Source organism: Gigantopelta aegis, chromosome 3 (assembly GCF_016097555.1).
Source record: "Gigantopelta aegis isolate Gae_Host chromosome 3, Gae_host_genome, whole genome shotgun sequence".
In the NCBI taxonomy this organism is placed as follows: Eukaryota; Metazoa; Mollusca; class Gastropoda; order Neomphalida; family Peltospiridae; genus Gigantopelta; species Gigantopelta aegis.
Genome location: NC_054701.1, coordinates 68,206,381 through 68,219,841, shown reverse-complemented (window position 1 = coordinate 68,219,841; position 13,461 = coordinate 68,206,381). Strand labels below are relative to the sequence as shown.

At 38.9% G+C, this 13,461-nt stretch overlaps 1 protein-coding gene across 1 annotated transcript; it reads right to left on the bottom strand.

Annotated features, from left to right (window-relative positions):
• Window positions 1-203: 203 nt before the first annotated feature.
• Window positions 204-4,793, bottom strand: LOC121391984 (small nuclear ribonucleoprotein Sm D3-like). Its single transcript, XM_041523414.1, has 2 exons — window positions 4,342-4,793; window positions 204-494 (listed from the first exon to the last, which is right to left on the bottom strand). Exons 1-2 carry the CDS (start codon window positions 4,658-4,660, stop codon window positions 433-435), a joined length of 381 nt encoding a protein of 126 aa, XP_041379348.1. The 5' UTR covers window positions 4,661-4,793; the 3' UTR covers window positions 204-432.
• Between the last annotated feature and the right edge of the window lie 8,668 nt (window positions 4,794-13,461).

Genomic DNA, 13,461 nt, shown 5'->3' with positions numbered 1-13,461 from the left:
GCCAGAGGGCGTATTCACTGAGATGTACAAATAGGCTGTGCCCGTTATATATAATAGCCGTCACATTTAACCGTTTTATTAATTAACTATATGATTATACTTGTTGATATTAAGCAATAATGTGCATTATATATCGTTGAATATGCATACCAGGCCAAATGCCTTAATTGTCCCCTCCTTTAAGAACAAATAATTAAAAACAATTTGTTTTACTACATTTAATAATGCTTACAATTGTAGCAATGAAAACAATATGGACAAATGAAGTTGAATGATTTCACTGAACATATAATGTACATACAGAATGATACCACACTATCAGAACATGGGAATGGTTTGATAGATGATGCACGTAATAAAATGGAGTCTGTCCATGTAATGGGTTTACTGTTCATGAATGAATTCAAAATATGCAATGGTCGCTTCAACTGTTCAGCGTCTTCTCTGGAAAACATTCCCTCTTCCACCACCAGATCGTCCTCTACCTCTGGCAGCTTAAAAAAAAAAAAGAAAAACTATGAAGAAAGAAGAAGGAAAAAAGAACAAAGAAATAAAAAAAACTTTGGCTGTAGGCTAATTAATCCATAGAAATTTATTTTAAAATGCACGTTTATTTTACATTACACCAATGGCTATCAAAATCCAAATGTAACATTTTAACAATTTTGAATACTCGGAAATAGATAACATTTTATAGTTTCGAGTATGTGGCAAAATACATATATACATGTACAGCAAAAAATATCTCCCAATGATATCTCCCAATGTTAGTCAAAGTGCAACATTTCTTAATCAGGGGTGGGAATTGGTGAACTGTAAAAAAAAAGAGGAAATCTAGAGGGGTCCTGGAAATTCTTGAAATCCTAGGTTAAAATCTGTGCCATCTGAAATATTTTGGAGGAAAGGACGATTAAACTGCAAGGAAACGCAATGTTCCATGAGAGGAAAACTGCAGATACGAGGAGAATGCCCACCCCTGATTAATGTGATTGTGTGTGTTTCCGTGCGCGAGTTTATCGATACAACGTATTTACATCTAGGACCTTTATCATATACTCAATTCCACAAGCTGAAAAAAAAGAAAAAGGTATTGACGAGTGATTTTTTTTTCATGCACTAGTTTTTCAGCATGGCAACATCATAAAGTGAAACATCTACTTTTGGCTTAAAGTACACCTGACAATGTAAACTTTGTACAGTAATCTGTGAAAATGAAGATATGGAAAAGTACACTTCCGTGTGCAGAAACGCACACTATAAAATGTGTGCGAATTAAGTTAATGGAAAGTGGGCCTTATCTCTATCATCTTTGCTATGTTCCTACGAGGCTCAATGAATTTCTAATTTATACAGGGCTAGCTCTGGGTTAGCAAATCATTTCGCCAAATTGTCTATTAAACTTAAAAAATTGCAGAATTCAACGGTTATTTTCAAAAAAAATGTCAATTACTACATAAAATTGATCAAATTAAAATAAAATTTGCAATTGGTGAATTTGTCGACTGCTTGAGCTAGGTCTGCTTATACCATGCTAACGTGTTAAATAGGTGTTGAGTGACAATTACATAGGTTTTAAGAAATATGAACTTATTTACGCATGATTTGTGTATTAATTTATAGATTCATTATTACAAATACATTTACTTGTTAAATTTTCACTTTTATAGCTTTGGTAAAAATGTACATATGGTCGGTTTTCATAGTGACCATATAATTCTGATGATCATGGTAAAGATTAATAGCATAGGGCAACTATTTTGCATCAGCCTTCTGCTATGTCAAATTAAGATTCCCATATGACATCTCTCAATTTTGGCTGCGAATATTAAAAACGATACCAAATGAAGGAATTTCAAGTTCCATATCTTCAACAGTTTGGCAAACATTGAAATAAGAATAGTACCTGGTAACCCATCTACAGATTACAGGGCTGCACAAATTAAAAATTTGCATAACCTGAAAAGGAGTTATGCCAAAAGATTTTGCATAACCTATTTTGGTTTGCATAACCAGGTTTTTTTCTTTATAATTTAAAAAAACCCCAAAAAACTTAATTTTGAGAAACAAGAGTGGCAATGGTAAGTAAAAAGTACGCATACATGTATATGTATACAAAAAAAATAAAAATAATAATGATTAGAACTATTGTAATAAGTTACCAAAACATAGGCTCGACCTATTATATAAAACACATCATGCGTGCATAACTATTTGTGAATAAATGCAAGGTAATCTCTTACCATTAATTTTATAATATTAGTCTTTTATGTGTATATATGTCGTGAGTGGGAAACTGTGCCATCTTCCTCATATGAGGAACAGTGGATACTGATACTGTCACTATCACTGACACTGTCGTCACTGTCACTATCCGATTCGAAATTACAGTTAATACAAGGCTTCTAGATTATGGTCGCCCCACTCCCATGGCTAGTGATATTCAGTGTTGGGCTAGTAAATAACTACAATTGCCATGCCAGACGGCTAGTGAAAACAAAAATGTCAAATGTTGCAGTTAAGTCTATTTTGTAAATATGAATATCCTGACCCTACTCCAACGTCCAATATTAGTGTTTCTAAGCTATCTCTCTCTTTTTAGGTGACATAGCTGATTATTTCTATTATTTAGTAAAATTGTACAATCTAATTAAAATTAGCTCCACTATTACATGTGGATCTAACACCAGCCAGTTGGAGCTCATGTCCTGCCAGTGATTTAAAACTAACAACCGGCCTCGGTGGCATGCCATCGGTCTACAGGCTGGTAGGTACTGGGTTCGGATCCCAGTCGAGGCATGGGATTTTTAATCGAAATACCGACTCCAAACCCACAAGGCTCAATGGGTAGGTGTAAACCACTTGCACCGACCAGTGATCCATAACTGGTTCAACAAAGGCCATGGTTTGTGCTATCCTGCCTGTGGGAAGTGCAAATAAAAGATCCCTTGCCGCCTGTCGTAAAAAGAGTAGCATATGTGGCGACAGCGGGTTTCCTCTAAAAACAGTGTCAGAATGACCATATGTTTGACGTCCAATAGCCGATGATAAGATAAAAAATCAATGTGCTCTAGTGGCATCGTTAAATAAAACAAACTTTACTTTAAAACTAACAACACTGCGTAGTCCCCAATGTCCACGTAACATTTCGTCTGTAAATAATAATTTAAATATTGACCAATCACACTTCGCCTTTTATAACATTATTTGGGAGCATACAAATTCTAAAAATATCGGGCGAATCTATTTTATTGGCCGCAGTACAGCGAACCATACCAATACGTGTTATTTGGGAGCAAACAAATTCTAAAAATATCGGGCGAATCTATTTTAGTGGCCGCAGTACAGCAAACCATACCAATACATACGGGGTAGGTTATCAGTCTTCAATTTTACATTAAAAATTATTTATTTATTTATTAAAAAAACCCCCAACTAAATCAGTCTTCAGTTTTGCATTACAAATTATTTATTTTATAAAATAACACATGTTTTAAGGCATTCGTAATTCACACGAAACATGTCATATACCCTCAGGATAATTCGGAATGTTTTCAAATTATTTTTAAATCACTGGCAGGATTCTGCAAGTAAGGTTTTGATTGGTGGACATGAGCTCCAACTGGCTGGTGTTAGATCCACATGTAATAGTGGAGCTAATTTTAATTAGATTGTAAAATTGTATTAACTTAAAGTAAAGTAGGGCTAGTGAATTTTTAATTGTGGCTAGTAAATTTTAAAAATCAATGGTCCCATGGCTAGTGGATTTTAAACAAATTCTAGAAGCCCTGGTTAATAATAGGGTCACTGCGACTGGTTTACCCTGGTTGCTGATCTAGTTCAAGATTGTACTAATGACCATCACAATATCGCCATTTTTTATTGGTTAAATACGGCTATAATGCCGAAAAAATATCCACCAAAAATAATACGGGGGAGGGGACACCGGGCGGATATTATACCTCTTATCATAAACATCATTTGTAAAACCTACTGCTACGAGGCCTGACAATATATATGTCAAACAGTAATTCGCAGAAACCCCCTACTACTAGCTCACACCTTAAAAGATTTACAGGCCGACAACTTTGCCCCTTTGGGGCCTGGTAAACTCCCACTCCTTTCCCCAATTGAGTGTGAATTTAAAAGTTGTGCATCTGCAAGGTGCGGTATAATATCCGCCCGGTCCCCTCCATTATTATTTTTAGTTACGGTTTAGGGTTATGGCTGGAGTTAAGGTTAGGGTTAGGGTTAGGGTAAAGGGGGGACCGGGCGGATATTTTTCCCAAGGTGCACTGGTTCTGTTCATGCAAAATAATGTTGTTAGTTGTATACAATGTGTACCTTGTGCACGAAGAATGGCGGATTTCCCCCTTCCTGCTCCACCACCACCTCTACTTCCTCCAACTTTTCTAAACATGGGTGCATTTTTAAGCATATCTGGCAATATCAAAAATCTTATTTTGCTGCCTCTAATATACACGTTTTCCAACTGGGACACACTGCCGTCCCTGCCTGTGCAAGTTATGGTAGCCATTTGACAGTTCATATTATCCTCAGCTTCGACAAGCTTCCCCCGATACACTTCTCCTGTTGTTGTTTCACAAGTAATTATGTGTCCTTCTGCTTCATGCAGAACTTTAATGGGTACACCAATCGACATATTAAAAAACAATAGTCTATACTATTCGATTTATAAAATATATTTTACACAACACGGTCCAGATGTTTTGGATTTTCACAAAGGCCTCAAATTATTATCAAATGGCGGCACGCACCTGCAACGTTTATTATTCGTAAGGGACAAGTTATTGTAAAATATTAAATAATGATACTAATTTCGACAGTTCATAATACATGTTGATAGAAAACATGTAATAATACATTTTAATAAAATAGGTTACAAATATAAATGTAAAATAGTTTGTCTTTATTCTTAATAAATAATAACATTATAGGGCGAACAATTTACAATGTGTACTCCCCTGCAAATATTTTACACTTCCGCATTTGTTCTAGTTCCCGCTGCCGTGTATATAGGTTCCATTGTACCAAATCAATTCATATTACCGATAATGTTAACGTTTACTAATAAACCTGATATAAGCACCGAATCAACTCACCCAGGCAGTGCACCAATAAAAAGTGTGCCACCTCACATTTAATCTACATGTAAGAAAATGGGGGGTCACATACCATTTAAAGATTTGCTGAATGTTTTTATTAGCAACCCTAATTTTTACAGAAATTCGCATGCCGAGTTCCATTTTTGGGGGTACCCTGCTTTGGTTTTTTGTACATACGGCATTCCCGTCAGTGGGCCCATTTGGGCTATTATTTTCGCCAGCCAGCTAGGCGAGCAATCACACAAATTCACATAAAATGTATTAAAATTATTTTTGCAAGGCAAATTATTTTTGCAAGGCGAACAGTTTTTCACTCTGCTAAAGCTTTCCATGTGAGTGTGGAGGAGAGCGGGAGTGATCACTCACCTTTCCTGGGGAAGACAGATTGAAATAACATATTTTATGTTAAAGGAGAGGACAATTAAGGCATCTGGCCTGGTATGCATATTCAACGATATATAATGCACATTATTGCTTAATATTAACACGTATAATCGTATAGTTAATTAATAAAACGGTTAAATGTGATGGCTATTATACTAGTATATAACGGGCGGAGCCATTTTGTACCATCTCAGTGAGTACGCCCTCTGGCGAGCTGGTGGTTACGTAATACTTAACGCGTAACGTCAGGAATGAGCCTTAGAACTAGAGAAACACAATCTACCTGGTTTTTGCGGGATATTAAATAGTCATACATTGCAATGTTCTGTAATAATACACATCCCAGTAAGCCAGCAATAAGTATATCCAGCACTATATATATATATTAGTTTTCAATACAAAATAAAATACCATTGTCAAAGTGGCTACACAACAAGTCGAAACAATTAACAATGTTTTGCCCATGCATTAACCAACGTACTGAAATGATACACGGAGTGTTTTCTTAGTTAATTGGCCTATGCTGTTAGTTGCTTCTACCTGTGATTCCTGGTTGGCAGGTGTGTATTTGATTGGTAACCAAACGAGCCAATTAATTGTCGCTGTCTAGACACAAAAATACATACCGGTATTATGGAATATTACCTGTCGCCCCTAAAATTGTAATGGACATGGTTTATTACTGTAAATAGTTCTGTAAAACTATTGATTAAGTAGACTTGTCCATCAAAAACCACAGAACTGACCAATTACGTAGTCCCAAAGAAAAGAAAATTATCACTTGGGTATCGTGGGTTGTCGTTTTTGCTCCAACGTAGCATATCAATAGGCCTAATTTTGTACATTTTTCCTTTGGATTATTTAACAGAGAAAAATACTATAACCCCATTTTGTTCCGTTAATGCAACTTGAAATATATTTAGTTAAATAATTTATTATAATATTACGTCATTTATGCTGTTTTACAAGTCAGGTTGATCAAAGTGAAGCGCCTTGTCGAAAATTACTGCTTTTGTTTACACTGTACATACAGGACATGGTCAGGAGCTGATGTCACTTCGCCCCGAGCTATCCCACCGGACGTCACAAAAACGAAACAAAATGGCTGCCCCCTGTTAGCAGGAATAATAATGTTTTTTTTATTAACTGTAAAATTACGCGTTTTTTATTTGCTAAAGTGTCAGTATGTGTTGGTGGTCCGGGTATGTATCTTTCCAACACATTTAAGGCTCTTGTTTGAGTTGACCCTACCTTTAATTAATAATTACTGTGAAAAAATTTGAATACAGCTGTTACATACATTGGTAGTAAACAATGTAAAAAAAAAACAACCCCAAAAACATTAAATGATCACTTTCGTTATTCTCATAATCATCTTAGTAGTTAGAGGACGAGACGTAGCCCAGTGATAAAGCGCTCGCCTGATGCGCGATACCCGTCGGTGGGCACATTGGGCTGTTTCTCGTTCCAACCAGTGCAACGCGACTGGCCGTGGTATGTGCTATCCTGTCTGTGGGGTGGTGCATGTAAAATATCCCTTGCTACTAATGAGAAAATGTTGTGGGTTTCCTCTTTATGACTGTGTCAAAATGACCATATGTTTGACATCCAATAGCCGATGATTAATAAATCAATGTGCTCTAGTGGTGTCGTTAAACAAAACAAACTTAGTAGTTAAGTAGCTGATAATGGTGATGACTATGGTAAGAACACTACCTCAGTTTCGGAGACAGCAGATTTTATGTTAATTGATAATGACTGAAAAGAAGTGTTGAACGAAACCGTTGAACACTGGTGCTACATTAATTCGACGAGGAGTAAACGATGCAAAAACATTAAATAGTCATTACCGCTATCTCAGTGTTTTTACCTGACAACAGTAATGATGTATTTTGATCGTGATAAGGACATTAAGAGCCATATTAATACGAAAAATGCACATATATTAGTTGAACAAATATGTTGGTATTATTAAAAACAGATGAAAACCATGTTACACTGTGTTGGTAGGTACGGAGTTCACACCCCGGTACCGGCTTCAACCCTGTGCCAGTTTTAATGCCGTACAGTATGTGCTATCCTGTCTGTGGGGTGCTGCATATACAAGATCCCTTGTAGCCCATGAAGTAGCGACAGCGGGTTTCCTCTCTCAATATCTGTGTTGTCCATAACCATATGTCTGACGACATATAACCGTAAATAAAATGTGTTGAAGTGCGTCGTTAAATAAAATATTTCCTTCCTTTCACTAATAACTCGATCACTTAACAAGTGAGAAAGCAGACCAAGCAGTTTACGGAAGAATCACTTCACTTATTCATTTCAACTTATTTTCGTGCTTATATCCAATTAAAGTTCAAGCACACTGTCCTGGGCACACACTTTAGCTATCTGGGCTGTCTGTCCAGGACAGTGGGTTAGTTGTTAGTTAGTTAGTGAGAGAGAAGAGGGTGTAGTGGCCTTACACCTACCCACTGGGCCCTTGAGAACTCGTTCTGGGTTGGAGCCGGTACCTACCCTGTAGGCCTACCTACCAGTCTGTAGTCCGATTGCTTGACCACATCGCCATCGAAGCCGGTTTCACCAGAGTACGGTCATTCCTACTTCTTTGTATAAACGTACTTTACAATAAACGTATTTCTGTCTACATCATAGCTTTCTGCTTGAAGTATTAATTAAAGGTACACCAATGTACGGGATTTCTATCAACATCTTAGCTTTTTGCTTGAAATGATAATTAAAGGTATATCGATACACATGCTCAGGTTAGCCATTGGATGTTTAATCACCGTTACATATATATATGACTGGGTACGGTTGGCAAATAACAATTAAGCAATTAAAGATCAAGTGACAGTTTTGATATCCATAACAAACATAATATTTATAGTTTCCTTCAAGGATCCATAAAACAACAATGAATTTAATCCATTGTTTTCCTATTGTTTGAATTTGTTATAAAACCGTTATTTGACAAAGTAAAGAGTAGGCAAAATTAATGTTGCCTTTTCGGTGTCGAAAAGAAGTCCGTAGCGTTTCATTGCTATATCGATTTTCAATATGGAACGTCCAGCTAAACTTCGCCGTATTGAACTATTACTCGATGATAAACTTAAAATCATTAATTGTTTAAAAAAAATATATAAGCAAACATTAAAATATCTTAAGTCAAAGGTTCTTTATTGGATTATTAACTGTTGGATTCATAAGATCGAATATGCCTAGGACACGAGCGGAAACAAACGAGAGTATAACAAAAGGTTTTGTATCAATATAAACCCTTGAAAACAGGACACCTCCATAAGCGTACGTGGAGCAAAACCTCAAATTCGGGCAAAAATATTCAGAAATTCGGGTAAAATATGCTAACCCGAGACCGTTTTACCATGTGTTTCCATCCTTCTACCTTCGAAATTAGTTGTAATCCATGTAAAATTACGTAGTGATTCGTTTGCAGTACTATAATAGCTGTTTGGTAGTAATGCTAATATGATCAAATGAATTTTTCTCCAAATATGGCATTTTCATTTAATTCGGACAAAAGCCTGCCTGCCCCCTTACAAAAATGGGGGCCCGTAGTCCTATGGACACCTCTAAAAAATCGGACAAATTTTTTGGTCCCATATATACCGTAAATCCTTGAATACAAAGCTTCTATTTACTTCGCGACCCGGCCTCTATTCAAGGCAGGCTTAGATTTATTTTATGCAAAATTTTCGTTCATAGCGTTGTTGTAAGGTCATCTTCTAAAGCTGTATCCTAACCGGCCGCGAGCGATTATTTTAGAAATCATTGATTTCAATTGCCGTATCCTAACCGCACGTGTGCGACGCGACATATCTTCTTCTTCCTATTCGGTTTCATATGCTCACTAAACCCTGAGATGTGCGAGTGCGAGTGCGAGTGCGAGTGCGAATACTTTTTACATGCTCATATACCACTAGAGTTTCGAGCATGTCCGTCCCGGGGCCTGTCTCTGGATAGCCAGAGGCTTGTCCCGGGACAGAAAAAAACTAAGCGGACAATTTTGAAATTTACATCCAAAAATTAAATAGTGGGCCTTTAAAATTTTGATGCGCTTCTCTAATATAATTAATAAAGAAAATTCTATTCATTAAATTTGGTCGCTAGATTAGATCGGGTGGTCAAAAAGAAATTAGATAAGATGGGGGGGGGGGGGGGGGGTGGTTAGAGTTGAAAATGGGCAGAATTTTGAAAATAGCAATTCGTAAAAAAGTTACAAGCCAAAAATAAAAAGAATTGACTGCTCGGTCGAATATTTATATAATTTGGAGCATTTTAGAGGGACAGTCCAAAAATAAATAAGAGAAAGAAGAGAGGATCGGACTATTTAATAATATTAAAAAAAATAAAGTAATTTCGACAAACTTTTGAACGAAGGTCTAAAAGTTTAAAGTCCGATCTATATGTCCACGTGAGTGGCCTCGTTAAGGCCGTTAGGGTGCACAGCTTGTAGGGACGAGATGGGTTGCATCCTGTCAAGAAAACCCCTAGATTGACAGTCAATAGACGTTGAAGGTGTAGTGCTGTGCTGAAATACAGATCTTGAGAAGCCGGATCCGTCTGAACGAGAGAGAATCAGACTAGGGTATAGTCCAGTCGTCATGGGTTGGTATAGTGGTGCGGACGGGGCCCCGTCTCCGGAGGATACGAAATGGTATCACAATAAAACAAAGTAAAGTCTAGAAAAGAGTAGTAGGGGCCGACCCCGCTTCCTATTTCTTCTTAGAGTGGGGCGGTCAATCTTCCAGTACTGCTAGGACAGGCTCGGACATGTAGAGACTAAACGCGAACAATCGTGACGTTCTGCAGAATGGCCGTCATACGAGTCACGAAAAAAGCAAGTCAACATAGTCAGACAGAGAAATGACGTGGAGGCAAGGAATCTCGCTAAAAAAGAATCCAACCTGGTGGTGCAGACTGTCGAAACGAGAAGCGTTCCAGCATTCAATCAATTCCAATGGCCGCATACATCCCAGTAGAAAACTTCACTTCGCTGATAAAAACAACAAAAGTTAAGGATACCCAAGTCGAGCCACGAAAGCACGTGCAGTGTGCACAAACACGTCTTACCGCGACGAGCTCTAGACTGGGAATGCTGTTAAGTATGTCTTGCATTTCCCTTTCAGTGTTTCCCCGTGGCTCTTCTGGGAGGGTTTGCAAGAACGATTTGCAGTCACAAAGGAAGACAATGTTTCTGTTGTGTACATTTCTATCCACTAAAACCTTTCCAGCTTTTAAGATGACACACTGTTCAGCCCTGAAATAAATCTGTCGCGTCGCGCGCACGTGCAATGGAAATCAATGATTTATAAAATAATCGCTCGCGGCCGGTTAGGATAGAACTTAATGCAGGCTTCCAAACTTTTTTGTACACGTTTACCTATATTAATAACTATTTACGGTGGGGTTTTTTTCAACATGTCGTACTCTATGAAGTTTGCATTGATGATGCTGATCGTGGTTACTAGTCTGTGTGGTCACGTTGTGTCCGATGTCGGTGTGGGGCACGTAGCTCGATTCCAGTCGGTGGGCCTATTGGGTTATTTTTCATTCCAGCCAGTGCTTCACAACTGGTTTAACAAAGGCCGTGGTATGTACTCTCCTGTCTTTAGAGCACAGCTGAATTTCTAGTCCAATGGGAGCTTCATATTTGGTCACGTGAAGTACATTTATATCCCGATAAAGTACTTCAGACATTCACTTTATAAGCGGTATTGCTGCACGAGATTTTGGCTCTGCTCTAAGACAGTTAGAGGACGAGTAACAATACTTTATCGGCGTATAAAGGTAGTGTCGCACGAGAAAACGCTCGGCTAACGCCTCGCCTTCGTCTCGTGCGACACTACCTTTATACGCCGATAAAGTATTGTTACTCGTCCTCTAACTATTACGTGGGACGGTGCATACAAAAGAACCCTTGCTGCTAATCGAAAAAGAGTAGCCCATGAAATGGCGATAGCCGTTTCCTCTCTCATATCTGTGTGGTCCTTAACCATATATCCGACGCCATATAACCGTAAATAAAATGTGTTGAGTGCGTCGTTAAATAAAACATTTCCTTCCTTTCATTTACTTCGACAAATGTTTAATAGGATGCGACGAGGTAAACGGCTGCCTGTGAACTCACAATAATGTGTGCGGAATCCGCCAAGGAAAACACATAGCAAGGGCATTTATAAGCGGGTCAAGTTCTATGCGTGTAAAGCGTCGTGCGAATCCGCTACGCGTGTTATGTATTGTAGCGCCCGTCGTGGGTTCTGCATTTAATAGTAACCGAAAAAGTAAAATGTAAAATTGAAGAAAGCCTAATATGAAGGTTTAAAAAAAAAATTAATAATAATTACTTGATTAAAGTTAAATCCATCACTGTGTGACCATGGAACCATATAAAATTCAATTTTGCCTTTGTATTTTTGCGCGCGCGCGTATTAATGTGTATGCGCGTATTAATGTGGTGTGTGTGTGTGTGTGTGTGTGTGTATTTATGGTGTAGCTAGGTGTATGTACGTACCAAGCCTAACATAACTAAGGGGGTGGGGTGGGGGAAGAGAAAACATTGCCCAGTAATAAAGGATGTTCTCCAATTAGAGAATGGGGGGTGGGGGGTGGAGGGAGTGAAAATATTGCCCAGTAATAAAGGCTTTTCTCCAACTAGAGAATAGTGTGGGGGGGGGGGAGAGAGAGAAAATATTGCCCAGTAATAAAGGCTGTTCTCCAAGTAGAGAATAGTGGGGGGGGGAGAAAATATTGCCCAGTAATAAAGGCTTTTCTCCAACTAGAGAATAGTGGGGGGGGGGGGAGAAAATATTGCCCAGTAATAAAGGCTGTTCTCCAACTAGAGAATAGTGGGGGGGGGGGGAGAGAGAAAATATTGCCCAGTAATAAAGGCTTTTCTCCAACTAGAGAATAGTGGGGGGGGGGGGGGGGGGGAGAATATTGCCCAGTAATAAAGGCTGTTCTCCAACAAGAGAATAAAGTTAGTTTGTTTTTGTTTCACGTTAGAACATCACTAGAGCACATTGATTTATTAATCATCGGCTATTGGATGCCAAACATTTGCAAATTGTGACAGTCTTAGAGGAAACCAGGTAACACCCCCCCCCCCCCCCCCCCCCCAATTAGGTCAGGTCAGGCCAGAGTGTTTAACATGCACATTCAGAGCAGCTGTTGTAGCGCACGCCTGTCCTAGGCACAAATGCCGGCCTCGGCTGGCTCCTCAGTCCAGGATTGGATACCCTATTAGTAGCAAGGAATCTTTTATATGCACCAACCCAGACACGATACCAGTATTAATGCAGAGGCTAACACTATAAAAAGCCCAATGGGCCCAGCTATGGGGGTCAATCCCAGACCGACAACGCGACAACGCTTTGTCACCGACCATGTCCCGCAAACAACTAGAGAATAAAAACGCTAAATATTAATATTAAACTTAAAAGAACAACTTTTCTTAATTTCGGAGGTAAGGAAGACAACTCACCACACACTAGGTATAGACAAGGTCTTCGTAAAAATGCACAAGCCTTCGTGCGTATGGGGGCAAGACGTAGCCCAGTGGTAAACCGCTCGCTCGATCCCCGTCGGTGGGCCCATTGGGCTATTTCTCGTTCCATCCAGTGCACCACGACTGGTATAACAAAGGCCGTGGCATGTACTACCCTGTCTGTGGGATGGTACATATAAAAGATCCCTTGCTGCTAATCGAAAAGAGTAACCCATGAAGTGACGGCAGCGGGTTTTCTCTCCCAATAGCTATGTGGTCCTTAACCACATGTCTGATGCCATATAACCATAAATGTACCAGTCACTGGCTGGAGCGAGAAATAGCCCAATGGGTCCACTAACGGTGATCGATCCCAAACCGACCGCGCATCAAGCGAGCGCTTTACCACTGGGTTACGTCTCGGCCCCGTGTGCTCAATGAAATCAG

Excerpts from the sequence above, each read along its gene's own strand:
- LOC121391984 (XM_041523414.1), bottom strand. The coding sequence starts at position 4,660 with ATGTCGATTGGTGTACCCATTAAAGTTCTGCATGAAGCAGAAGGACAC. Across the intron at positions 495-4,341 it reads CGCCATTCTTCGTGCACAAG|CTGCCAGAGGTAGAGGACGA; the intron begins GTACACATTGTA and ends TTTTTTTTTAAG.